At 38.3% G+C, this 26,307-nt stretch overlaps 1 protein-coding gene across 1 annotated transcript in view; it reads right to left on the bottom strand.

Moving 5' to 3' along the window:
• Positions 1-14,414: 14,414 nt before the first annotated feature.
• Positions 14,415-26,307, bottom strand: part of BNC1 (basonuclin 1) — a 15,520-nt gene continuing 3,627 nt past the window's right edge. The window contains exons 3-5 of the mRNA XM_044660158.1: positions 25,807-26,042; positions 22,365-24,280; positions 14,415-15,099 (exon numbers count right to left, since the gene is read on the bottom strand). Coding sequence (XP_044516093.1) covers positions 14,415-15,099; positions 22,365-24,280; positions 25,807-26,042 — 2,837 coding nt within the window. The remainder of the gene's footprint in view (positions 15,100-22,364; positions 24,281-25,806; positions 26,043-26,307) is intronic.

Raw genomic sequence — 26,307 nt, 5'->3', positions numbered from 1 at the left:
AGAAGAAGAAGAAGAAGAAGAAGAAGAAGAAGAAGAAGAAGAAATGACAAACATGCATCTAAAGGGGTTAAAGAAATGAATGAAGAGCCTGTGGGAAGGGCACCGTAGTAGATACAACACCAGGCGTAGAGTTGGAAGAATCTGGGTTCAAATTTGTCCTCAAACACTTCCTAGCTATGTGACCCTGGGCAAGTCATTTAATCTCAATTGCCTAGCCTTTGATGGTCTTTTGACTTAGAATTGATACTAAGACAGAAGGTAAGGGTTTGGTTTCTTTTTTAAAAAGGGTATGGGGGGAAAAAAAGAAGAGCCAATGGGGACAAAGATAATAGACTTAGAAATGATTAAAGAGTTAAAAGAACCAGGAAGGCATTATATTTTTTGATGCCAAGGGATGAGGAAGTATTTAGTAGAATGGAGTAGGTCAATGATAACGAGATACTAAATTTGTGTACTGGCATGAGGTTTGCAAAGTATTTGCCTCACAACAATCCTGTAAGCAATTCATGTCCTAAATTTCCCATTTAATTGATGAGTAAACCATGTCTTAGAGAGAGAGGTTCAGTGACTTGTGTATGGTTATACAGCTCATTAAAATCAGAGCCATAAACCCATGTCTCCTGACTCTAAATATAGCAAACTTTCTTCTATGTATCATACTAACTCTAAATAGTGGGAGATACCTAAGATAAGTCACAAAGGATAGACTTTCTTGGGACAAAAAGGGCCAGTGAATTTGATGATTAGCAAGTCTTTGGTTTGAGACAGCATTTTCAACAGAGCGATGCGGTCAGAAATAATATTGTAAGAATTTGATGAGAGAATTGGAAGTGAAGTATCAGAGGCTTTGGTTGGAGATAACTTTTTAAAGAAGTTTTATATATTTGGTTCTGAGCAGCACTACTGCATACCAATAAATTATATTAAAATAAATGTGGCTTTTCAGAGCAAATATATCCTTAGTTTTTGTTTTGCCTTCATCTGTTCTTCTGTTCTCCCCTCTTCAATTACATAATTTTTTGATATATGAAAATGGAAGCCCTCAAAACTTAGCTGTATTGTTCAGCAAAACAAATTCCCACACTGGCCATGTCCAAAAAACGTCTCTTTTGAGTGGCAGGTGACCTCTTCATTCTTTTGGATTCCTGATTTATTATTTTTTTGATTAGAATGCCAAAATCTTTCAAAGTTGTTTTTCTCTACAATGTTATACTTTTATAAATTGTTCTAGACTTGCTCACTTCAGTTTCCTCTTAAGTGGTTTATTTAATAATTTCTTATGCAACAATGATATTCATTTATGTGCCACATTTTTTAGCCATTCTCTAATGGAGAACATCTCCTTAATTTCTAAAATTGGCTGCCTCACAAAGAGCTGCTATAAGTAGACTTTTCTTCTTTTTTATATTTCTTTGGTGTATAGGCTTAGTAGTGGCAGAGCTGAGTGAAAGAATATACATAGTTTTTAGTAACTTTATGGGCATAGTTTTTGATTGCTCTGCAGAATGGCTAGGTCATTTTGCAGCTTGACCAACAGTATACTAGTGTTACTTTATTTTCCAACAGTCACTCCAACATTTGTCATTTTCCTTTCTTGTCATCTTTGCTAGTCTGAATTGAAGTCATGGTGTGAAATGAAACCTTGAAATTGCTTTATTTGTATTTCTCTAATTATTAGGGATTTAGAGCATTTTTTCCACATAGTTGTTGATAGTTTGGATTTCTTTGAAAACTGCCTATTCATGTCCTATGACCCATAACCACTTAGGAATAGGTTAGTCTTATAAATTTGAGTCTGTTTGATTAAACTGAATCTGCTGAATTGAATCTATTCCTTATATATCTTGGAGATGAGGCTTTTATTAGAGAACCTTGCTGCAAAAATTTTTTCTAAGTTATCTATTTCTCTTGTAAGTTTTACATTAGTTTGTGCACAAACTTTTAAATTTTATGTAAGATTTATTTTATCTTGTGTGATTCTATCACTTGCTTCGTTATGAGCTCTTGCTCTATCCAAAGTTATGAAAGGGAATCTTTTCCTTGCTTTTATAACTTTCTTAAGATGTAAACTTCTAAGTCTAAGTCATGTATTTGAACCATATCATAATGGTGTGAATGTTGGTCTATATCTAGTTTCTGTCATTCTTCCTTTTAGTTTTTCTAGCAGTTTTTTGTCAAAAAGTGAATCCTTCTCTGGGTAATTGTGATCTTTGGGTTTATTAAACACTTAAGCTACAGCATTTGCTTCTGTATGTTGTATACCTTAAGTGTTCCACTGATTGATCTTTTTTAACCCGTAACAAATAATTTTTAATAATTACTGCTTTATTATTCAAGGTGAGATCTGGTACTGATATATCTCCTTAATTTTTCCACTTTTTTCATTATTACCATTAAGATTCCTGACGTTTTGTTCCTCCATGTGAATTTCATTATTTTTTATTGGTCTATAAAATATTCTTTTGTAGGTTGATTGGTACAGCACTGAATAAACAAATTAAAATAGGTAGCATTGTCTTTTTTATAATATTGACTTGACCAGTCCATGAGCAATTATTATTTCTCTGATTATTTAGATCCATTTTTATTTCTACAAAGTGTTAGACTCAGAAAGTCTCTAAATGAGTTTTTCTCAGATATAATTTTGATTATCATATAGCTTCCATAGGTATTTTGCATGGAATCAAAATTCATTTCCTGAACCACACTGCCAAAAAGGAATGGGGAAAATATATTGTATCCCCTCGTTACAAAAAAAAGAGATATTTCAATGTACTGACTTGAATGAATAGGATTCTATTGAGATAGCCATTATTAGTGATATATGAGGAAAATTTATTGGGAAAAATGTATTAAATGTATAGCAATTGTAGAAGATATATTTGTATTTTCAAATCATTGTATTACTAAGGGATATGCTATGTAAAAAATTTTTAAATCAGATAAAAAAGAAAAAAGAAATAAAAAATAAGACTTAGAGCTCACCCTATGGAAAAATTAAAGTATTATAGTCTCCCCTGTGCGACCCTTACCCTCACCCTTGCCATAAACCAGTGATTCCCAAAGTGGGTGCCACCACCCCCTGGTGGGTGTTGCAGCAATCCAGGGAGGCGGTGATGGCCACAGGTGCATTTATCTTTCCTATTAATTGCTATTAAAATTAAAAAAAATTAATTTCCAGGGGTGCTAAGTAATATTTTTTTCTGGAAAGGGGGTGGTAGGCCAAGAAAGTTTGGGAACCACTGCCATAAACAAACACTTTTAACAGTGAAGGTGGAGAGTAGAAAGGTCAAGGGAGATTTTTAAAAAATATATTGGAGATATCTATAGTCAAAGGAGAAGCCAGAGCTAAAGGAGAGACTGGAGATTCCTGAGAAAGATGAGTGAGGGCGTATATGTGATTCAGGGGAAGAGGGAGAGCAACTTCTAGAGCTAGAATCCAGAGAATGGGGGAACAAAATTGGATCAATGGACCAAGAATTAACCTTAGTGAAGATTAGGGATAACTTCCTTTTTTTTACATCAAATAACAGAGAAGGGAGCTGATGTCATAAAACCTCAATCTTCTAAGTAAACTGAAGCTGCCATCTTCTGGGTCTTGGTGAGATTTCAGCTGAGGGGGCAAAAGGGAAGAATAAATATGTTCAACAGTCACAGTGGCAAGAAAAGATAGGTTGTTATCATGAACAGACTAGAAGAATTATTGAGTGAAAGTGAGCATTATCAATGTGTCATGTGTAAAAATGAACCCATTTGGGGGTTTTGTCCAGGGATGCTCAGCAGCCTGGGAACACAACAGAAGAGGCTGGATGTAGGGCTTATCCCCAGGAATGAGAATGTGCAGGTGGGGAATGATAGATTAAAAGAATCTCAAGTAGTAGCTTAAGAAACATTTAAGTGTCAAACTGTGGCCTCAAAACTGGGTCTGGAGGCAAACGAAGCCAAAGTGGGTAAAACAGAATAGGGATAAACAAAGAGACTAAGAGTCACTGCAAGAATGAGGTGTTAGTCTGCTTCATAGGAGTGATTTGCATAGCTGGAAGGAAAGACAAGAGGCTATGGTAAAAGACTGAAAAGTGGAAGTTCCAGATCAGTAGAAGCTAGGTGGTTCAGTGGTTAGAGGGTCCAGCCTGGAGATGGGGAGTTCTGATTTCAAATTTGGCCTCAGACACGTTCTAGCTGTGTGATTCTGTCTCTAGGCAAGTCACTTAACCACAATTGCCTGGTGCTTACCATTCTTCTGCCTTGGAAGGAATATTTAGTATTGATTCTAAGACAGAAGGGAAGAGATTTTAAAAAAAAAGAAGTTCAGATCTTGGAGGTCAAATAATGTTGAAAGAGGAGGTCAAAAGGATGGAAAAATAGTGAGTGGTTGTGGTAGGTAGGTGAGATTATTGGCATTGAGGAAGTTGGAAGAATAGAATGACGAGGATGTTAGAAGTCTCATTGATATGAACACCAAAGTCCCCAAGGATGATGGTTCTGGGCTAGTAGTAGAAGACTGAGTCAGGTGTTAGTCACTGAGAATGTGGGGGGAAGTGATTCAGAAGTTCATAAATGGCAAGAACAAAGATGAAGAAATAAGATTTCATATGCTTCAAAAGAGCCAAAAAATATTTTTTGTGGGGGGAGATATGGTGTTTTTGGAGACATAGTGGTAGAAGAATTGTCTTTTCAATCCTCCTTATGTGGCTTTGAATATTGGTGTCTTAATATTTGCTCTAGTTTAACTTTTCAACAAAACTTTAAATTGAGAAAGAAAAAATGGGAAATTCAGTTTTGATCTGGATCACAGATAAAGTTGTGTAGTTAGCACATAAATATAACAAATCATAGTATTCTTGAGCTGGAAGAAACTTTTAAAACATCTCGTTCCTAGATTTTCATTTTACAAGTGAGGATATTGAGGACAAATTGAGTGACTTTCTCAAAACAATACAATGTCAGAGAATTGCATGATAGGAAAATGGATTACTGATTAGGCAATAACTAGAGAAGGCTTGTGGCACTTCCTTCTCTTAATAATGAAGTTCTATTTAGCAACAAGGAACAAATTCCCATAACTTACCAAGAGGAATGGAATCTGCCTACTTCCAGAGATGGTGTTGATCTTACTAAGATCAATACCAGCAAAAAGATGTTTGTCCCCATGTGTATATGACATCATGCTAGATTCTACTTGAAATACATCAAAAAGACATCACCCTCCTTGCTACTGAAAAACAAGGAAAGCATGAATAGTAAAATAGAAATTGAAAGCTGCATTTGCATTATACACACAATATCTTCTATCAAAAAGGCACTGGCATGGTTGAGTGTTAGACAAAATCACAAATTTGTTTTCCACTTATTCAGAAAGACTCTTGTGGAACTCATGGGATCTTAGAAAGTGTTTTTATTCCAGCAGGTAGAGGATTTGATGAGGGCCATCCAGACCTGGCATGAAGGAAAGCTCAGGAGAGTAAGGTAGATGGTATTTGCAGAAGTGGGTGTACTAGAGGGAACGAGTATTTATTAAGCATCTACTATGTTTCAGAGGGCAGCGAGGTGGCACAGTGGGTAGAATTCCAGGCCTAGAGTCTGGAAGACCTGAGTTCAAATCTGTCCACAGATACTTACTAGTTGTGTAACCCCAAACAAGTCACTTAATCCTGTTTGCCTTAGTTTCCTCCTCTGTAAAATGAGCTGGAGAAGGAAAGGGCAAACCACTCCAGTATCACTGCCAAGAAAAAAACCCAAATGGGTTCGCAAAGCTAGTCACAACTGAAATAGCTGAACAACAACAGTATTCCAAGAACTGCACTAAGCCCTTAAAAATATTATCTCTTTGGATCCTCCTAAGAAGCCTATGAGAGGGCTGCTATTATTTCTCCATTGTATAGATGAGGAAAATGAGGCATGTAGAGATTAACTGACTTGCTTTGGGTCACACAGCTATTAAATATCTGATGCCAGATTTGAACTCCAGGTCATTGAGATTTTTAGGTCCAGTACTGTATTCCTTATGTTGTCTAGTTGCTGGATTAGAAAGCAGAAAATAAGAGAAATGAACTAAATGTAGGGCAGAGATGGCAAACCTTTTAGATGCCATGTGCCATGTCCCCCCAGACCACTTACCATGTCCTGCCCCACCCCCACAGAGTGCTACACCCCGTCCTGCACCACCCCTTTTACCCCAGACAGGAGAGGGAAGAAGCAGTCCCACTGGGCTGCTGGGCAGAGAGGCAGGTGAAGTGACGAAAGTCCTCAGGTGCATGGGCGGTGGGGACAGCTCCACTCCAAGTCCCTCTGCCTTTCTAGTAACAAACTCTGGTGGGTAATGACACACATGCCCACAAAGAGGGCTCTGCATGCCCTATATGGCACAGGTCCCACAGGTTCATTAACATGGACTTAGGGGAACTGGTAAAGGACCTAGAAGTTGAGAATATTGCTCCTGTGCCTGATATTCAAATAGTGAAAAACCATCATAGAATCTTAGAAAGTGGGTTGAAGAGATCAGAGCAAAAGAGAGAAAATATGGCTTTGCCTTTTTTGGTCAGGACTGATCAAAAAGATGAATGAAACACTTAGTAAACACTTAAATTGTCCCACAAAGCCTGGAACCCAGGAGATTTGGGTTCTAATTCAGGCTCTCCCACTAAATCAAAGTCTGAATATGATGTTTCTGTGCCTATTTCCTTCTAAAAAAAAAAGGAAATAAGAGTCTGGACTGGATCATCTTGTAGGTTTTTTCCTAGGTCTAAGATTCTATGCCTCTCTGGATTTGAGGCTTGGACTAAGGCTGAGATTGTAGGAAGATTCAAAGATGGCATAATTCATTGGAGTGGGGGAAAATGATGGATGTGGAATAAGGAGAGACCAGCTTTGAATCCTGCCTCTGAAATGTACTTGTTGTGTGACCCTGGGTCCTAGGTCAGTCCTCTAGGAGCCAGAAAACATGGGTTTTAAATCTTGTTCCTCCACTCCTCCATCCCATGTGACCTTTGAGCTAATCACTTAACTTGAGTCTCAGGTTTCACAGGCTCTCTGTGATCAGATAAGCTAATGTAGGTGAAAGTTGTCCCCAAATGGTAAAGTACAACACATTTATAAAGATCCTTAATCAAGGGCTATCCATCCATCCATCTGTATGCTCTCTGAATTCCTTGCCACCAAAACATTTGGGGATATTTCAGTGTATGTGTGTTATATTTATTATATGTTATTATTTATTATATTATTATTATATTATCAATTAATATATTATAATACATATAACACATTATTCACATCTGTGTGTATGCATATATATTTATATCTATGTACATAGTTCTCTATGACCATAATTCATGCATATATAATACATGCATGTGCACTACATATAATTTGTTGTTTCGTCATCTTTCAGTTGTGTCCAATTCGTTGGGACCTCCATTTGGAGTTTTCTTGGCAAAGATACTGGAGCGGTTTGCCATTTCCTTTTCCAACTCATTTTACAGATGAGGAAAATGAGACAAACAGGAGGAAGTGACTTTTGGCCAGGGTCACATAGCTAGTAAGTGTTTGAAGCTGGATTTGAACTCAAGAAGATGAGTCTTCCTGACTCCAGGCTCAGCACTCTAACCACTGTACCACCTAGTTGCCCTATGTATATGTAACTATGTGTGTGTATAATACTATACATGTACATAAAACACACGTACATATACAACATATTTATGCACATGTATATATTGTACATGCATATATAACACATATTTATGTATAAAACTGTATAGAGTCATGAATAAAATTGTTCTCAGAGTCAGAAAGAAATGGATTCCAGTTCTGCTTTAGATACATGGTGGCCACTGGCAGTGTAACTCTGGACAAGTCACTGGGCATCTAAGTGTCCTAGGTAATTCTCTTAAAAGAAAACAAAACATTGAGAGCAGCTAGGTGGCCAGGCCTAGAGATGGGAGGTCCTGGGTTCAAATCTGGCCTCAGATACGTACTAACTATGAGACCCTGGGCAAGTCACTTTACCCCCATTGCCTAATCCTTACCACTCTTCTGCCCTGGAGCCAATACATAGTATTGATTCTAAGACCAAAGGTGAGTTGTTTTTTTAAAATAACCCTTACGTTCTGTAGAATCAATTTGTGGAGAAGGTGTTGATGTGTATTGGGAAATGTAGCTCCCCACTAGGAAGATATAGAAATTTATTCCCAAATCTGGGACATCTTCAGTGAACAAACTCCTTCTACCAATGCCTGGGGTTACTGAGAGTTAAGTAGTGTTCCCATACTTACTTGGTCAGGGTTTAACATTGATCCTGGAGAACTTCTCTTCCTGAAGTTTAGTTTAATGATTGTACCCAACCCAGCAAAAATGTACACAATAGGTGCTTAATACATACATATGTATTTTTCCCTAATCTTTGTCAGATTGGGAACATTTTAATTTGTTAAAAAGAGAGCATTCTTTTTGACACTGCTCATTATTATCCTCAAGCCTTAAGAAAGTCTGAAGAACATTATGAATTTTTCTTTTCCTAGGTTTTTTTGAATCTTGATTTATTTTATTTTGATGTATATTACATACACAGTAATTTTCAATAATCAGTATCACTTCATAGGGAAGGAGGAACTATGGTAATCCTTCCTTAGTCCAGAGTTTAGCACAGTGCCTGGCATATAGTAGGTGTTCAATAAATGCTAGTTGGCTAAGATAGTGGTTTTTGATCTTTTAGCCAACATAGTTTCCTTTCATATGATAGCAGCACCATCAACCCTTCAAAGAATAATGTTTTTAAATGCTTAAAAGATATGAGCAATTATTATGAAATATAATTTTCAAAATCTCTTAAGACAGGTTCACAAACCCCAAGTTAGGAACCCTTGGTAAGATATTGTTCTTTTTCTTTTTAAAAAATTATTCAAGGTATCTAAAAATTGTGACCATTAGGAACTTCAGGTATGCTACTAAATGGATCTGATAGAAGAAGAGAACACAAACACAAAGATTGTGGGTAGGAAAAGCAGGGAAGACAATATCCCAAAGGGGTAAACTGAGACCCTCACACACTAAGTGGCAAAGAGGCCACCACAAGAGGTAGGTGCCAGGCTAATTTCACCTTGTAATGTCCACTGGACTAATTATTCATGCTGACCTCAGCTGTGAAACAGTCAAAGGACTATCAATAGGTACTTTCTATATTTTGGCACTCTGGGGCAAAGCCCTGATCACCCTATGTTAGTTATGGCAATGCTAGTTTCAACTCATGAAGAGATAATTGGTTTCTCTTAGCAATCTTATGTATTTTATTTTGAGCATTTAAAAATGATATTCTAGGAAGGCGGCCATAGGCTTTTACCAGACTGCCAAAAAGAAGTTAGGAATCCATTCTAGATCATAACTCTGTACCAAAGAACAACTTTTATGGGCTTGTCTATTTAATTATATAATGTAAACCTAAGAAAGGGAACCTTTCTAGCAAATGTGGAAGAAAAAAGGAGTCTCTCCTAACTGTTAATAGAATTTTGAGCTGGAAGAGACTACAGAAATTAGTCTAATTCTCTTATTTTATAGAGAAGAAACGGAAACCCAGAGAATATAAATAATAATCATTAAGAATTACATAGCACTTACTATGTCCTAAGCACTTTACAATAATCTCATTTCATCCTCACAACAGACCTGGCAGGTAGGTATTTTATTTTATACATTTAAGAATGTTATTCTAGGAAGGTAGTCATAGGCTTTACCAGATTGCCCATAATATCCCCATTTTATAGATGAGGAAACTGAGGCAAACAAAGTTGACTTGCTCAGGATCACGCAGCAAGTGCCCAAGGCCACATTGAATTCAGATCTTCCTGACTCCATGTCCATTACTCTGTCCACTGGTCCATCTAGCTGCCCTAACACATAGTAGGAACTTGATAAATGCTTGGGTTGGTTTTTTTCTCCTTTCTCTACTCTCTGCCTTAACAGCCTCATTCATTCATACAGTTTAACTACCCTCTCTGGACAGATGACTCTCAAATTTCTGTTGCTACTCTTGAGCTCTCCGTTGAGTCTCAGCTTCTGATCTCTGAGGGTCTGCAGAGTATCTGTACTTGGATTATTCCCCACTAGCTCAAATTCCACATCCAAAGCTGAGCTCATCATCTTTTCCCTTAATCCCAGCTTTCTTCCTCCTCAAACTTCAGGTTCTGTCAGAGGCAGCAGCATCTATCTGGTCTCGTGTTCAAAATATAGGCGTGATCTTTTTTCCCCCGATAACGCAATGTTATTAAAAGCTCTGAAATATCCTTCACACCTGTCACCCCTCTATTTTCAGGTCCTTATTACCACTTACTGGGTCTGTTACAATAGCCTAACCGGTCTTCCCACCTTTAATCCCTTCCCACTCAAATCTGCCCTTGATACCTCTGCCAGCCTAATCTAAATCTGGTCCTTTCAGTTCCCCATTGAAAAATCTTGAGCAACATCTTATTGACTAGAAGGTATATTTCACACACCTCTGCATGACATAAAAGGTCCATCCTAACCTAGTTCTCTCCTAAATTTAAACTGTGGTTAATATTTTTTTAAACCCTTATCTTCCAACATAGAATCAATACTGTATATTGGCTCCAAGGCAAAAAGAGAGGTAAGGGATAGGTAATGGTGGTTAAGTGACTTGTCCAGGGTCATATGGTTGGGAAGTATCTGAGGACACATTTTAACCTGGTTCCTCCTGTTTCTAAGCCTGACTCTCAATCCACTAAACCACCTAATTGTCCCCTTTTGGCTAATATCATTCCCTATTTTGTACTCCATGTTCTGATTAAATTGTGGCATTCCATCCTACAAACACCCTGAGTTTTTGCTAATGCTGTTTCCTATATGTGTAACCTTTAGTTACTCCAGCCTAGGGGCAGCTAGGGGGCACAGTTGATAAGAGTACTGGACCTTGATTCAGGCATTCTCATCTTGAGTTCAAATCTGCCCTCAGACACTAACCCTAGCTAAGTCCCTTAACTCTTAAGCCTTAGTTCTTTATCTATAAAATAAGCTAGAGAAGGAAAGGGCAAATGGGGTTATGAAGTTAGACATGACTGAAGAATGACTGATATGCCATAAATGTAAGACTATGTAACTCTAGACAAGTCACTTAACCCCCTCTGCCTAGCACTTACCACTCTTCTGCCTTGGAACCAATATACAACGATCCCAAGATGGAAGGTAAGGATAATTGAAAAAATAAAAAATAAATAAAAAGGATGTCAAAGTTCTACATGCAATAAGGAAATGGAAGAGTATCTATTTGATTAGCTACCATACCCTTCTTCCTTTGTTTATACAAAGTGGTTTTAGTTAATCTAGAAGGGTTTGTGAGGCAACCGGCTCTTTGGGGTCTTTCGGATCACTGCGAAGGGAAGAAAATATTGGCCAATGAGTAGGGCAGGGAAGGTTGTGGCATTTAAGAAAAATGGGAAACAGAGTTTGTAAATGAAAATGAAAACTAAACAAGAATTAGTTTCTTTTAGTTAGTTGCTAAAGATTAGTGATTGTCACAAGCACTGGAAAGCAGCTTTGGTGCCTTCGGAATCAGAAATCTACAGTATAAATCCTAGTTTTGAAACCTAGTACCTGTTTGACCTTGAGCAAATATCATTTAACAAGAAGTCTAAGCTTAGCTTCCTTGTCTGTCAAATGAGGGGATGAACTAGGTGACTTCCAGAATTCTGTGGTCTTGGGATTATAGATATACTTGGATATTTGTTCACTACCATCTCACCATTTCATCACTTGGACAGCAGAAACTCTCAAAGTCCTGTGTGTTCTTGTAGACCAGTATTACACTTAATCTTAGGCATTGGGGATAAGTTCAATTATTCTGAAGGTTTTCATTTGGTTACCCTCAAGGTGGAAGTTGGACCAGAAGAAATAAGCTGAAATAAATGCGTTTATGGATTTACAAATGGGAAGGATGAGGGTTCATGAATTTTCCAAGTCCTATAAATGTGTAAGTTATCTAAAAAAATGGATCTAAAAAGTTTTGCCCCAAAATAAGTGGTTGCTTTTGGTATTTGAAATGAAACCAAGTGGTTTCGTTTCAACATTGTTCTATATTCACTATTTACCATGATAGCATAGAGTAGTTGATTCCTTTCTGCCTAAATCTTTCTGGGCAAAAGGTCAACATGCCAATAGGAGAAAGTATTATTATTTATACCCTAACATTAATTTCCATAAATATGTTCTTGCTGTGGAAGCTGTAACTATGATCAGAACCAAAAATAAGAAATGCAATGTTTTCTTTAACTTGTAATAATGATATTAACAATAATTCATCATAAAACCTCTGGGCATACAATGGGCTAATATTAACTGGAAAATACAATTTCTAAAACTCAAGTGCAGAGTAAATTTTGTTCTAAAAATGTATTCATTTTAAAGCAAAAGATGTGTCATATATTTTTATTAACTCATAAAAAATGCAAAGGGTATACAAATTTTGTTCCTTTTTCGAAAACAGTGAAAAAACGAAACGTTTGTGTATAACAAATATTTGAAAGATACATCACATTTGACTTGTAAACAGAGCCTTAAAGTTTAAGCAATCACACGTATTAAAAAAAGTTGAAATAGTTGGTAACAAGTTATTGGCTTTTTCACCAAAAGGCCAGAGTAATGGCATATTCTTCTTTGGACCAAATGCTATTTTAATGAATGTTTAATAGTACTTTAGCCTTCTGTAAATATAAAAGATTGGCTCAGTTACACTCTGAAAATGAAATTCATTTTTGTCCAGACTTGTACAATGCACCAATCCCAAATTTCGAAGGTCTCATTTCATTGGTCTGAGTTAGCTTCTTTTCTAAGAATATGAAATGGATAGTATACTGTATTGAATATATCTTAGAATAAGTTAAGCTTTTAAACACATGAAATGGCAATAACTTTGTACTATTCTTTCTACCAACTAAATTCAAAAAGTTCAACCTAATCTTAATACATCCAAAAAAATGTATCAAGATTAAGAGATACAGTTATGATGAAAATCCAAACAAATCTCCAAAACCACATACTCTAAAACACTTAAATATATACAAACTGTGCTATAAGAATCATGCTTGTATACCACAGGTGACCAAAACAAATTGAAATTCTAAAGTTTACAAAGTGAAAAATAAGCAGTGGTTTTGCAAAGTGTAGATTTAGCATTTTTCCTGCTCTCCAGGAAGGACTCAGTCAAGTATACTGTTGCACAACATATATACACATACAATACTCGTAGGACATAACCACAAATTAAATATTATCAAAATGTTTTTAAATAAAATGCAACACCAGTAAGTGCACAGAACACAATGCAGAATACTGTCAATTACAGTGACCAGGAAGATACAAGGTGAATCACCTCGGTTTCAGAACCAAAAATAAGAAATGCAATGTTTTCCTTAACTAGTATTAAGCGAAATTAACCCATTTCCTACCTGGATAACCAAATTGTAAACATTTACCACTGCTCTGTGAGCACATCTTTTGGGTGTATATGTCCTCCACATAGAGAATTTAAAACTTAAATAGCTACCAATTTGGGAGTGCTTCTTTTGGGGGAGAAAAAGCAGGCAGGAAAAAAAATGATGATTGCTTCCCAAAAGTAGTTTTACAGAAAGTGCACTTTAAAATAGGAATTTTTTCCCCCATCCATTTCTTGGATGCGTTTTGCTACAAATCAGAAACCCAAAAGGGGCATTTTATATGTCAACACTTTATTCTCTGAGAACTTTTTCTAAAGCAAAATAAGAGGCCATCAAAGAATAGAAAAAAAGACTATTCCACTCCAAATTATCTGATGGTCTCATCCAATAGTCTCCAAGTCATTTTCCTAAACCCACATTCTGGCTTTTGGAATTCTTAAGGAGTTACGATCAAAGTAGGACCTTTTAAGACCAGATCCTCATGCTCTATGATTCCGTTATTCCCCAGGACACATAAATCTGGTCCTTAATACTGCAGGTCTACCTTAGTTTATCATCCTCACCCTCTTCGCCCTTATCCCAAGTTCAGGATCCCAACCTGTCCCACTGGTCCACTGCTTCCTCAAGGCAATATGTAAACAAAACTGGGACCAGCTGCATTATCTGCAGGTTTCTATGTTCTCAATGAATAATACTTTAGGTTTTAGAGAAGTAATACTAGATAGTGCCACCCCAATGCCATCCTTTCATATTGCATATTATTATTCTATTTTGTTTCTACTTTTTTGTTTTTGATTTAAACACTACCCAGCCTCCAGGAACTTAAAAAAAAAGTCAAATGAAAGTGATTTAAAGCCAGATACCCTGCGGGTGTGGCCAAAATGGAGGAAAAGAAAATGAGAGACATTTCATTTTACTATTTTATTATCTGAAATAATTAAAGCTTATCAAAAGAAAACTCAGTCTCCCAACTTGTTACTGGAGATTATTTGGAGATGTGGTTAGACTTTTGTGCAAGTTGGGATTCTGGCTATGCCTATTTCGACTGCGGACTGATGAAAACATAGTGTTGCAACCTGGTACTTTACACTTGTGAAGCTGGCGGAGGTGCACAGTTTTATAGTGGGCCCTGAAGGTTCCTTTATTACTGTATATTTTTTGGCAGAGGTGACAAGTTATTGGCAAACCGGAGGGAAGGTTTGAAAAGCTGTGATTGGCCTTTTCCATGAGGGCGCAAATGGGATAGCCATCTTCATTGGGGATCAGGCTCGGTCCTTCACAGCTTTCATCACTGTCATCCAGAGCTACATTGCCCTCTTCACTTCCTCCATCGGAGTCCCAGGAAGAGGGGGTGCTGCTCTCAGACTTCATGCTGGAGGTAGTGCTTAAATCGAGGACCGTGCCCTCACTGGTGGGACCACAGCCGTAGCTCTCTAAACAGGATTCTCGGATCTTGCTGATCGGGTACACAACGCTCCCAGTCCGGTTGGTTCCTTTGAAGATGACAGAAGTCTGGGGAGTGTGCTGTTTGAAAGCTGCATCCTGATAAACCTCCTTAGCCATATCTTTCAAAAGGTAAGTTGCACTCAAAGGGTTGTCATTGCTTTCCAGGGTATCTTTGGTGATAACTTTCTGATGAAGATTTAAGTTTGAACTGTGTCTAAAACAGTGAAAAGAGGATTAGCAATCAACAAATTGTGGGTTTTTTAGAACTTTAATCATCGATATAATTAATGAAGACATAGCTTAGGAGAAAACTTATAGGCTAATAGGTGAAGCAGCTCTCAGGGATGAAAAATAACAGCCTTCGGTAGAATGGACTAGACTGGGAAAGGGAGACCCACACAATAACTACCTGGGTTTGTTCACTGACCCACCTTTATTCTTTGTGGCTCTGGGTTTTTCCATCTAATGGAAGTGGATTAGAAGACTCCCTTCTAGTTTTAAGATTTTCTATGACAGTGGCCAATGAGGTCTAGTTGTAAAATTTTCTACGATAGTGGCCAATGAGGTCTAGTTTTAAGATAATGGCCAATGAGATATAGTTTTAAAATTTTCTATGATGGTGGCCAATGAGGTCTAGTTGTAAAATTTTCTACGATAGTGGCCAATGCGGTCTAGTTTTAAGATAATGGCCAATGAGATATAGTTTTAAAATGTTCTACGATAGTGGTCAATGAGGTCTAGTTTTAAGATTCTATGTGATAGTGGCAAATGAGTCTAGTTTTAAGATAATGGCCAATGAGGTCTAGTTTGAAAATTTTCTATGATAGTGGCCAATGAGGTCAAGTTTGAAAATTTTCTATGATAGTGTCCAATGAGATCCAGTTTTAAGATTCTAAATGATAGTGGCCAATGGGTCTAGTTTGAAAATTTTCTATTATAGTGGTCAATCAGGTCTAATTTTAAGATTCCATGTGATAGTGACTAATGAGGTCTAGTTTTAAATTTTTCAATGATAGTAGTTGATGAGGTCTAATTGTAAGATTCCTTATGATAGTAGCAAATGGGTCTAGATTTAAGATTCTATATGATAGTGGCCAATGAGGTCTAGTTTAAAAATTTTTTTATGATAATGGTCAATGAGGTTTAGTTTTAAAATTTTCTGTGACAGTGGCCGATGAGGTCTAATTGTAAAATTTTCTATGTTAGTGGCCAATGAGGTCTAGTTTTAAGATTCTATGTGATAGTGGCAAATGAGTCTAGTTTTAAGATAATGGCCAATGAGATCTAGTTTTTAAATTTTCTATGATAATGGCCAATGAGGTCTAGTTTTAAAATTTTCTATGATAGTGGCCAACGAGGTCTAGTTTAAGATTCTATATGATAGTGGCCAATGAGTCTAGTTTAAAAATTTTCTATTATAGTGGTCAACAAGGTCTTAATTTTAAGATTCCATATGATAGTAGCAAATGAGTCTAGTTTTACGATTCCATATGATAGTGGCCAATGAGGTCTAGTTTTAAAATTTTCTATGATAGTGGTTAATGAGGTCTAATTGTAAGATTCCTTATGATAGTAGCAAATGAGTCTAGTTTTAAGATTCTATATGATAGTGGCCAATGAGGTACTTTGAAGCCTACCAAACTACAGTTCCTGGTCCAGAAATAAAATGAATGCTACAGAGTTCTAAAATGTTTAATCTCTCTATTTTACTTATCCATAAATGCTGTTTTTTTCCATGACTACACAAGAAAATGAAAATTACTTACTTATTACTTATTGTGCTAAATTTTTCTACCAAATTTCTAAGTTGAAAAGAAAAAGATATTTCATTATAAAAATGAACATTGGTCTTAACATGCAGATGAGTGTACATACAAGTTACTCATAGTAAATACAACTACCTAAAAAGCACCAACTTAGAAATTTTAATTATAAGTGCTCACAGTATGACCATTTGGCTTTTCAGAGTCTTGTAAATATGAATGCAGTGGGGGCAGATGGGTGGCTCAGCAGATAGAGAGCTAGGACTGAAGACAGGTAGTCTTATGTTCAAACTTGATCTCAGACACTTCCTAGCTGTGGCAAGTCACTTAATCCCAAAATGCCTCCCCCTTACTGCTTTTTCTGGACCAATACTCAGTCCTGATGCTAAGACAACAGGTAAGGGTTTTTTTTAAAAATTATTAATACTACGCCTATGTTGGTCTTTCCCCAGTGACCCAAAGTTATTACCTTAGCAACCATGTTTCCTTTTTTTCCTTGCCTTATTAGTATCTTATATATGCACTAATGCTCTATCTATGTTGACCTTTCCCCACTGACCCAAAGATTTTTCCTTAGCCACCAGGTTTCTTTTTTTTTCTTCCCATTGTAATGAAATTAGAAGGGGAACTAGGTAGAAGATTTGTGGCAGGCTCAAAAAGAAATTCCTTCTCCCTTTTAAGATCTTGGAGCTAGAACTAGAAAGGACCTCAGAAGACATCTATAGTTCATCCCCTTTTTTTGTATATAAGAAACTCAGGATCAAAGCTATCAAGTGACTTTGCCCCAGGTCATCCAGTTATAGTCACATGAGGGTTCTGAACCCAGGTCCCTTGACTCCAGAGCTCAAGCATAGCTGCTACTAAAACTGCAGAAGCAAAGAAAGAAAGAAAGATTCCAGACTCTAAAGATAAGGGGAATTTTTTTTAAAACCCTTACCTTCTAAATTAGAATCAATACTGTGTATTGGTTCTAAGGCAGAAGAGTGGTAAGGGCTAGGCAATGGGGGTCTGGGAAGTGTCTGAGGTCACATTTGAACCCAAGACCTCCCTTCTCTGGGCCTGACTCTCAATCTACTGAGCCACCCAGCTGCCCCACAAATCTTTGATACTCTAAAGCAGTGATTCCCAAAGTGGGCGCTACTGCCCCTGGTGGGTGCTGCAGTGATCCAGGGGAGAGGTGATGGCCACAGGTGCATTTATCTTTCCTATTAATTGCTATTAAAGTTAAAAGAAAATTAAATTCCAAGGGGCTAAGTAATATTTTTTTCTGGAAAGGGGGCGGTAGGCCAAAAAAGTTTGGGAACCACTGCTCTAAAGTAACAATTTCATTTTACAGATAAAGAAACTACTATGTGGTATAGGAGAAAGAACCCTGGAGGCAGAGTCAGGGAGACCTAGGTTCGAATCCCATCATCGCATATACTCCCTGTGTTGACCTTGGAAAAAGAACTTAATCTCTAAGAGGCTCATATTATTAAAAAACGGATTTTAAAATATTAATATGGTTCACAGGGGTGAAAGTATCCACAGAGACATGATAGGTAAAACACTCTGAAAACTTAAATGAACTATATTCATGTGTGTCATTGCTGTCTGTTATTAAATTATTTTTCATAAGTGGAGGGTAACAGGTGATTGAACTTCATTTTCCCACAGAAAGAATGCTATATACATGGCTGATTCTAAACATGCAGAAGCGGATGAAGCACCAGGAGCAGTTGGGAAGACCCAGGCTCTAATTCTACTTCAGATACTTCCTAGCTGGATAATCCTGTGACCACCTATCCTTTCTCAAAGTTGGCCTCTTCATTTGTAAAAAGAGGCATGGGCAGCTGGGGGCCCTGGTCTTAGAATAAGCGAGACTCATCTTTGGGAGGTCAAATCTGGCCTCAGACACTTACTAGCTGTGTGACCCTGGGTAAATCACCTAAACCCATTTGCCTCAGTTTCTTCATCTGTAAAAAATCTAGAGAAAGAAATGACATACCAGGCTAGGTTTTTTGTTTGTTTGTTTGTTTTTTTGCCAACAAAACTTCAAAATGGAGTCATGGAAAATTGGACAGGACTAGAATGACTGAACAGCAAAAAGGGGCATAATTGTAGCTGTAGCCCAGAGATGTCTTTAATGAGACAGCGTACATAAAGTACACTGTCAACCATATGGCATTAAATAAATGATGATTGTTATTATTATTATCAAGAGTAGTGCAGTGGAAGGGAAGGGAGGAAAGAAGGTAAGTTTGATTGTATACCTTAGGAAAACTTGTGTGGAAATGTATTACATGTAATTGGTTAAAAAAATTTTTTTTAATATAATAGTTGGAGGGCAAAAGATGGGGGGGGTGGGAGCAAGGTGGCTCAGTGGATTGAGAGCCAGTCTCAGAGATGGGAGGTCCTAGGTGCAAATCTGGCCTCAGGCACTTCCTAGGCAAGTAACTTAACCCCCATTGCCTAGCCCCTATAGTCTTTGCCTTGGAACCAATATACAGAATTGATTCCAAGACAGAAGGTAAGGGTTTAAAAAAAAAAAAAAGAGAGAGTAGGACAGGAAGTTCTGGGGGACTCACTTTGGGATCTAACCACCTTAAAAATAGTATTTCTATGGAAAAATGGATCCTAAATACACTTATTAATGATTTAGAGTTTTGCGGGCCCTTCCACACCCTTCTTGCTCAGTCCTCTCATTTTTCTAATTGAGGAAACTAAGGCCCCAAGACTGGCCCAAGATTAGTAAGTGACAATATTGGTCCTCTGACTTCAAATCAACACTCATTCCACTATACTACACTTTATAACTATTTATCACAGCTAACATTTCTATAGAACTTTTTAAGGTTAGCAAAGTGCTTTACAAATTTTATCTCAATTGATCCTCATGACAACCCTGGGAGGGAGGCCCTATTATTATCTCCATTTTACAGATGAGAAAACAAACTGAGGCTGAGATTTAAAAAAATTGTTCTCAGCCTCAGTTTCCTCATATGTAGTTTATCTAGAGTCACATCTTGGGCTACCTGCCCAGGTTTACATAACTAAGAAGAGTCTGAGGCAGATTTCGAACTTGGATCTTCCCGACTCCAAGTCTAGCATTCCATACACTGTGCAACAACCCAAGTGTTGCCAAGTTATAATGTTCTAATATTCCTGCCTGCAAAGTGGAGTCTTTTTAAATAATTTTTATAATAAGCCCAAAACATCCAACATAAAAAATAAAAAAAATAAAATTTTGGAATGAAATGACTATTAATTTAGCAGATATTATACAAAAGAACAAAAATTGTATATAATGTGGAATTTAATCTCATCAAGACTCTCTCTTATTGCTCTACAGCCCCAAGCATGACATATAAACAGCCTAACCAAATGGACCTTCTCCATTTTCTCCTTATCTTCTTTGTATATTTTCTTTGATCTAAGACCACAGATCATTCATGAGAACACATTTGCTTCTGCAATCGCAAAACAGAGGGGCTGTGTTGGCAGGAAGGGGTTACCCTACAACTGGGTAAAACTCAAGCTAGGGTTGCCACAGAGAAAAGTCTGTTTTGATATGGACTTGCCTAGAGGGTCTCTAAGATACATTCGAATCTGAGATTCTGTTATACATTTTTTCAGTTATAGAAACTCATTAGTATAGTGTCCTAGGGGATGGCAGGGGCATTCATGCTTATAAAATCATAGAAACTTGAATAAAAGCATTTGTTTTATTCATAATATGTTCTTATGTGCTCTATTCAAGGGTTATTTTATGAAATATCTAAGATTTGAACATATCGTTCTCTTAATTTCTCTCTCTTGAAACCTTTCTGAAATTCAAGTCAAAAAAGGCATTTGAAGGACACCTACATAGCTTAATGGAATGAGACACAGACCTGGAGACAGGAGGTCCTGGGTTCAAATCTGGCCTCTGACCCTTCCTAGCTGTGTGACCATAGGCAATCGCCTAGCCCTTACTGCTCTTCTGCCTTAGAACCAATAAGCAGTATTGATTATAAGATGGAAGGTAAGACTTATCTTTTTTTAAAAAGGCATCTAGAAATAAATAATTCTCATTTTATAGATGAGGAAACTGATGTGTCTGTGTATTGCTAACTGAGCCTTGCCTGCCCAATTCTGGCCCCAACCAACCTTTCCAGCCTTGCCTTTCATTATTGCACATAGCTCATGCTTTAGATCAAACCAGTCAGATTTCCCATTTTTCGTCCCATGCTAATCCTTCCATCCGGAATGCCCTTCTTCATAAAATTATGAGGCATTCTTGGAGCCACTGATCAAATATCCCATTCTTTTATTCATTTCGTTCTTCCTAGATAGGATCTCTTTCTTTTCTCAATACCTATAACACTCAGTTTGAACTTGTCTCTTGGTGCCTGAGATGGCCCTCCTTGCTTTAGGAGTTGTCTGTTCACACATCTCTCTCCAACTAGACTATAATCTACTTGAAGACAGAGACCAGTGTGGAAACCAATTGGAACAAAGTTCAGCTTTGCATTCCTCACAGCACTTCCTGGTTGCTCAGTAAACGTTTGTGGAATTAATGGATAGATTACATCCATGTGTAATGATCAGAAGGAAGAAGTGCCATGTTAATATTCTAAAATATATTTATCATTCTCATATATTTCATAAAACTTCTGACCTTCTCCAAGTTCTCTTGGGGATAACGTTTCAGAGTTTCTAGGATGGAAATGGGATCTGAAGACTCAAGTGACTCAACTTTACTGACAACAAAAGGAATAAGATTATAATTTGGGACACATGACCCAACTGGATTAGCTGGATATAGTCTAGAAACTACTTAGCAAATGGCTGGTTACATTCAAACTCAGAGTCAGAGGACTTCGGAATGACTTGAGACCCAAGAGATATTATACTACCTACAACACTCTATTACATTACAGCCTCTGAATCTTAAAAATAAGAAAGTTGATGTTTTTGGATCTCAAAAACAAAACCCCAAACCCAAACGCCCATAGGTTTCTCTCTTTCAATTATCCAACCACAAACCATAAATTAAGGGAAAAAAACCCCACAGTAACATTTGCTCTCTATTATTCTCTTATTTTAGTCTTTATCAATTAAAATTAATCTTGCTTTAAAAAATACCTAGCCAGTCAGAAGGAAATAAAAGTTTCTAGGAATAAAAAAGCCTTTCCATCAAGATTTTGTTCAAATGGCACTCATTTCATGAGCTCTTTTTTTCATTCTCCTCCCCTCTTTAAGTCATCTCTCCCTTTTCAAGTTTCATAGAATGATATTCATCCTATTTTCACACACCACTCTGTACATGGTTCACATGTGATGCTAGAAGGCAAGGTCTGCAAAGAGTTCTTCTATTCCATCGTAGCCTCCCTCCCTAGTCTACCTCGGTGCTATGGTGGTCCCTTCACTTAAAACAGATGCTAATATAATACTTGCTGAATTCGTTCAATAATTATATTTTATTTCTAACTGTGCGACCTTGAGCAAGTTACTTAGTCCCCATTGCCCTGCCCTTAACACTCTTCTGCCTTGGAACCAATACAAAAATATTGATTCTAAGACAAAAGATAAGGACTATTAAAAGATAAAAAAATATATATATTATTTTATAAACAGAGTATTCAAATAATCCACAGAAAATAAGCTTCCTGACTCAGTTCCCCAAGTAGTTAAATTTCAAATGACTCGCCGTCGTGATGGCGACACATCCGACTCGTATTTACAAGTGTCTTACCTGTCTCGGCTTCTGCGGGAAGGGAAGGTTGCGCTACAGCCCTCAATTGTACAGATATGCATTTCTTTGGCATGCACATTTTTAAAATGAATTTTCACGCTGTAAGTGTTTTTAAAGGTCTTCTTACAGATATCACAATGGAAGCGAGTTTCTTCCTTTTGTCTTCCTAGCCCGTGCTGACTGACCTGATCTATCTCTCTAGGATCCTCAAAACAAGGGAGAGCCATTGCCCGGTTGGACAAGGCGTTTAGGAATCCCCCCGTCAGTAAGTGGTGCTGCAGTTCCACGCAGTCAGAATCGGGAAGCTGGTGTTTGGATGGCTCTTTTGCATACATCGACAGAGGCTCCATCACTGGTTTTAAGACACTGGCGTGTTGTTTGGGATCGCCGAACGCGGCTTCCCTGGGCACAATGGCTAATACTGGGCTTTGTTCGGTCTCTTTCTCTGAGCCGTTCGAGTCCTGCTCGGATGCTTTTTTTAAATGTCGGGTCTCGATCACCGACTCTGGTTTGGGAGGCCTCCCTGCCTCCGAAAGAGGCTGCCACACGTTGGCCGAGGACGGACGGTGCTCCGCCGGCTCCACGACCTGCTTTTCCGCGCTGAGCTCGCACGTCTCCAGCTCCCCGTCGCTGACCACCTGCAAGGGCATCTCTTCGTCCGAACTGAGGGCGTCGCTGTTTTCGTTGGCGATCTCCACCGTTTCCTTCTCGATTTTGATAGGCATGCTTGATTTCCGAGATTTTTTCTTGGGAAGAGCATCGAACGGCAACTCGTTGGAGGCCAGCTGCTCCGGCACGGAGGACGAGAGCAGAGGCAGGGAGGGGAGCGTTCCTGGGGTGTTGGCAAGCTCGGCCGGGGTGACCGGATTACGGTAGAAAGGAAGAACGGGCTGAACCGTCTTTAAGTTGGGGAAAAGCACCCCGTTCTGGCCAATGCTGGGGAAGGCCGGCTGCCCTTTGGGGTCGGTGCACGGCCCGATATAGCTGGGGACGGGCCGGCTGTCCGGCGATGTCACGGGGAAGCCTGCTCTCTTGCTCTCCTCCGAGATGGTCACGCTCAAGCTGTTGCGCAGGTCTTTGTCCCGGTTGTTCCTGTTCATGGGCATGTGCAGCCGGGGGTTTGGGTTTGCGCTGTGTCGGTTCCGGCTCCGCAGGGAGCTGAACACCATGTTGCATCCTTCGATCGTGCATTTGTGTTTGATCTTCAGGTGAACGGCATTATAGTGGATTTTCAGCGTCCCTTTGTCGTAGAAGGTCTTTTCACACGCCGTGCAGAAAACCCGGCCTTTCTTCGGACCCAGACTGTTCCTTTCCGTCGTCTTCCCTTTGGGTTCCGGGGAGAGCCGGGCCATTTCCAGCTTGGCCACCGCGTGGTGGGAGCCCGAATCGCTGAAGCTGGCGTCCTCTTCCGTCTTGGGGAGGAGGTCCGGACAGCCGAGACACGGCTCGCTGTCCATCTGGAAGGACGCAGAGGTAGGCGTTAAGAAGCCGTTTTCAGGAAAGGGCATCTGGAGGTCGTGCTTCGTGTCCTTGCTTCGCTCTTGACCTTGCTCGATCACGTGTCTCTCTGGAGGGGAGCCTATCAAAGGGGGAGGCACCGGGCTGAAGAACTGGAAAGGCAGCATGAAGGCCATGTTGTTGATGAGGTTCTCGAAGTGATGAAGGTTGCCGGGGTTCACCTTGTCCACTGGGACAGAAAGGCTGGGACTTCTCTGGTTGCAACTTTCTATAAAGGCTCTAATATCCAAATTGGTCGTGGTAGATGGTATGATAATGGACTGTCCTTCCTTCTCCTGAATTGCCATGAGCTCTACGATGGACTTGGTCTCTCCAAAACGGAGAAACTGATGCAGGGTGGCCAGTTCTTCTTCACTGGTCATGATACTCCAATGATCCAAAACTTTTCCTGATGCATCCTGAGTACGAGATCAAGTATAAAATAATAATAATAAATTGACTGTTGGGTTTTTTTCATTTTTATTTTTATTTTGAATATTTTCCCATATTTACATGTTTCATGTTTTTTTTTTTCTTTTTTAAAAAGTTACAGGGGGCAGCTGGGTGGCTCAGTGGATTGAGAGCCAGGCCTAGAGATGGGCGATCCTAGGTTCAAACCTGGCCTCAGACACTTCCCAGCTGTGTGACCCTGGGCAAGTCACTTAACCTCCATTACCTAGCCCTTACTGCTCTTCTACCTTGGAGCCAATACATAGTATTGACTCCAAGACGGAAGGTAAGGTCTTAAAAAATAATAAAATATAATAAAAATAAAATAATTAAATAATTTTAAAAATTAAAATTAAAATTAAAAAATTACAACCTTGAGCCAACATAGCTATTTTCTTTTTTAGACCCATACCTTCTATCTTTGATTCCAAAGCAGAAGAATGGTAAAAACTAGGCAACAGAGGTTAAATGACTTGTCCGGGATCATACGACGAGGAATTTGAACCCAGGACCTCCCATCTCTGGGCCTGGCTCTCTATCCACTGAATCACCCAGATGTCCCCCAACATAGCTCTTTAATGGCAATTCCCAAATCTAACTCAAGTTAAATCAAGTATCCTTGTTTCCTTCTTTGTTCCAACCCAGTGATAAACCACTCAGCTGTCATGACTCAAAACACAATTACTTATAAACCTTTATATAATTTTTTTCACCAAGATTAAAATATGCACAATCTGAACAACAACAGTAGCATCTAAGACTAAGGAGAAAAGATAGAGCAATCAGCCTAGATATATAACTCAAGTATTATTTCACTGAAAGCTTAATAATCTTCCAAGCAACTAACATCTGAAAACAAATGAACCTTTATTGATTTGTAGCCAATGTTCACAAAGCACAGCTGTAATTACACTAGAGTGTTGGAGTTCTTTCAAACTCTAGCTATGCCTAACTTTTCCCAATAACTATAATAAATATTTTATCACAGAACATGTATTTGATGGCCTACTGAGATTTTTCACAGTGCATGTAAGAGTTTCTAAGATGATAAGGAATGTAACATCATAAATTTTTCATGTGATAGAGGTTCAAGGTAATTGATTCCATATTTTTAATCCTAACACTAAAAAGCAAGATTATCAAGATCATTAAATATTGATCTATGTCATAATGTAAGATCATAATACTACTTTACATAAAAGGTCATTTCCAGCCAGTTGTAGGGCCTAGTCTGTGTGATCGCATGTTTTATTTATTTTTTTTTGTTTTTTTTTTTTTTTGTTTGTTTGTTTTTTAATGTCCACACAGGTTAATTTGTAGAGATGTTAGTCTGGCAAATATAGTCCATACCCAGATAAAATTCTATCTCGGTATTTAAGATCACTATCAAAATTATGTTACATTTGCTACTGACATTGAAACCAAGCACAGGTGATATTCCATGAGCTATATTTCCCCCAACATTTCGTAGTCTAGGTTGTTAATTCTACAGTACCTGAAGCACATATCCACGAATATAATCCTGAAGAGTCCAGTCCAAGGCATGAAGAATCTGGATTACCTCCTCTTGTTTCAGTACACTGAAAAGCCGATCTAAAAGAATTTTAAGGCGGATGGGAATGGCTTGGGTTCCGTAGAGCATGAGACTGCTGATATCAAAAACCACATTGGACTGGACTATCTCCACTTGGCTAGTTGGGTACACATTTGGGATCCTCAATTTGCTTAGTGCTGAAAACCAGACATAAGAAGTATTTTTAAGAGGTAATCTCAGTTCATAGTACAGTTACTTAAACTATAGTCTACCCTCAATTGTTTATGCTGACCAATACAAAGAAAAGCTATTAATAGTTTTATAATTTTGATTAACCATTGATTTCCAGTTCATTCCCACTAAAGCTTTTTTCCTTCCTTCCTTCCTTCCTTCCTTCCTTCCTTCCTTCCTTCCTTCCTTCCTTCCTTCCTTCCTTCCTTCCTTCCTTCCTTCCTATCCATC

This window comes from Gracilinanus agilis, chromosome 2 (genome assembly GCF_016433145.1).
Source record: "Gracilinanus agilis isolate LMUSP501 chromosome 2, AgileGrace, whole genome shotgun sequence".
Taxonomy (NCBI): Eukaryota; Metazoa; Chordata; class Mammalia; order Didelphimorphia; family Didelphidae; genus Gracilinanus; species Gracilinanus agilis.
The sequence above is the reverse complement of the archived record's forward strand: the minus strand, read 5'-3'. Positions and strand labels throughout refer to the sequence as shown.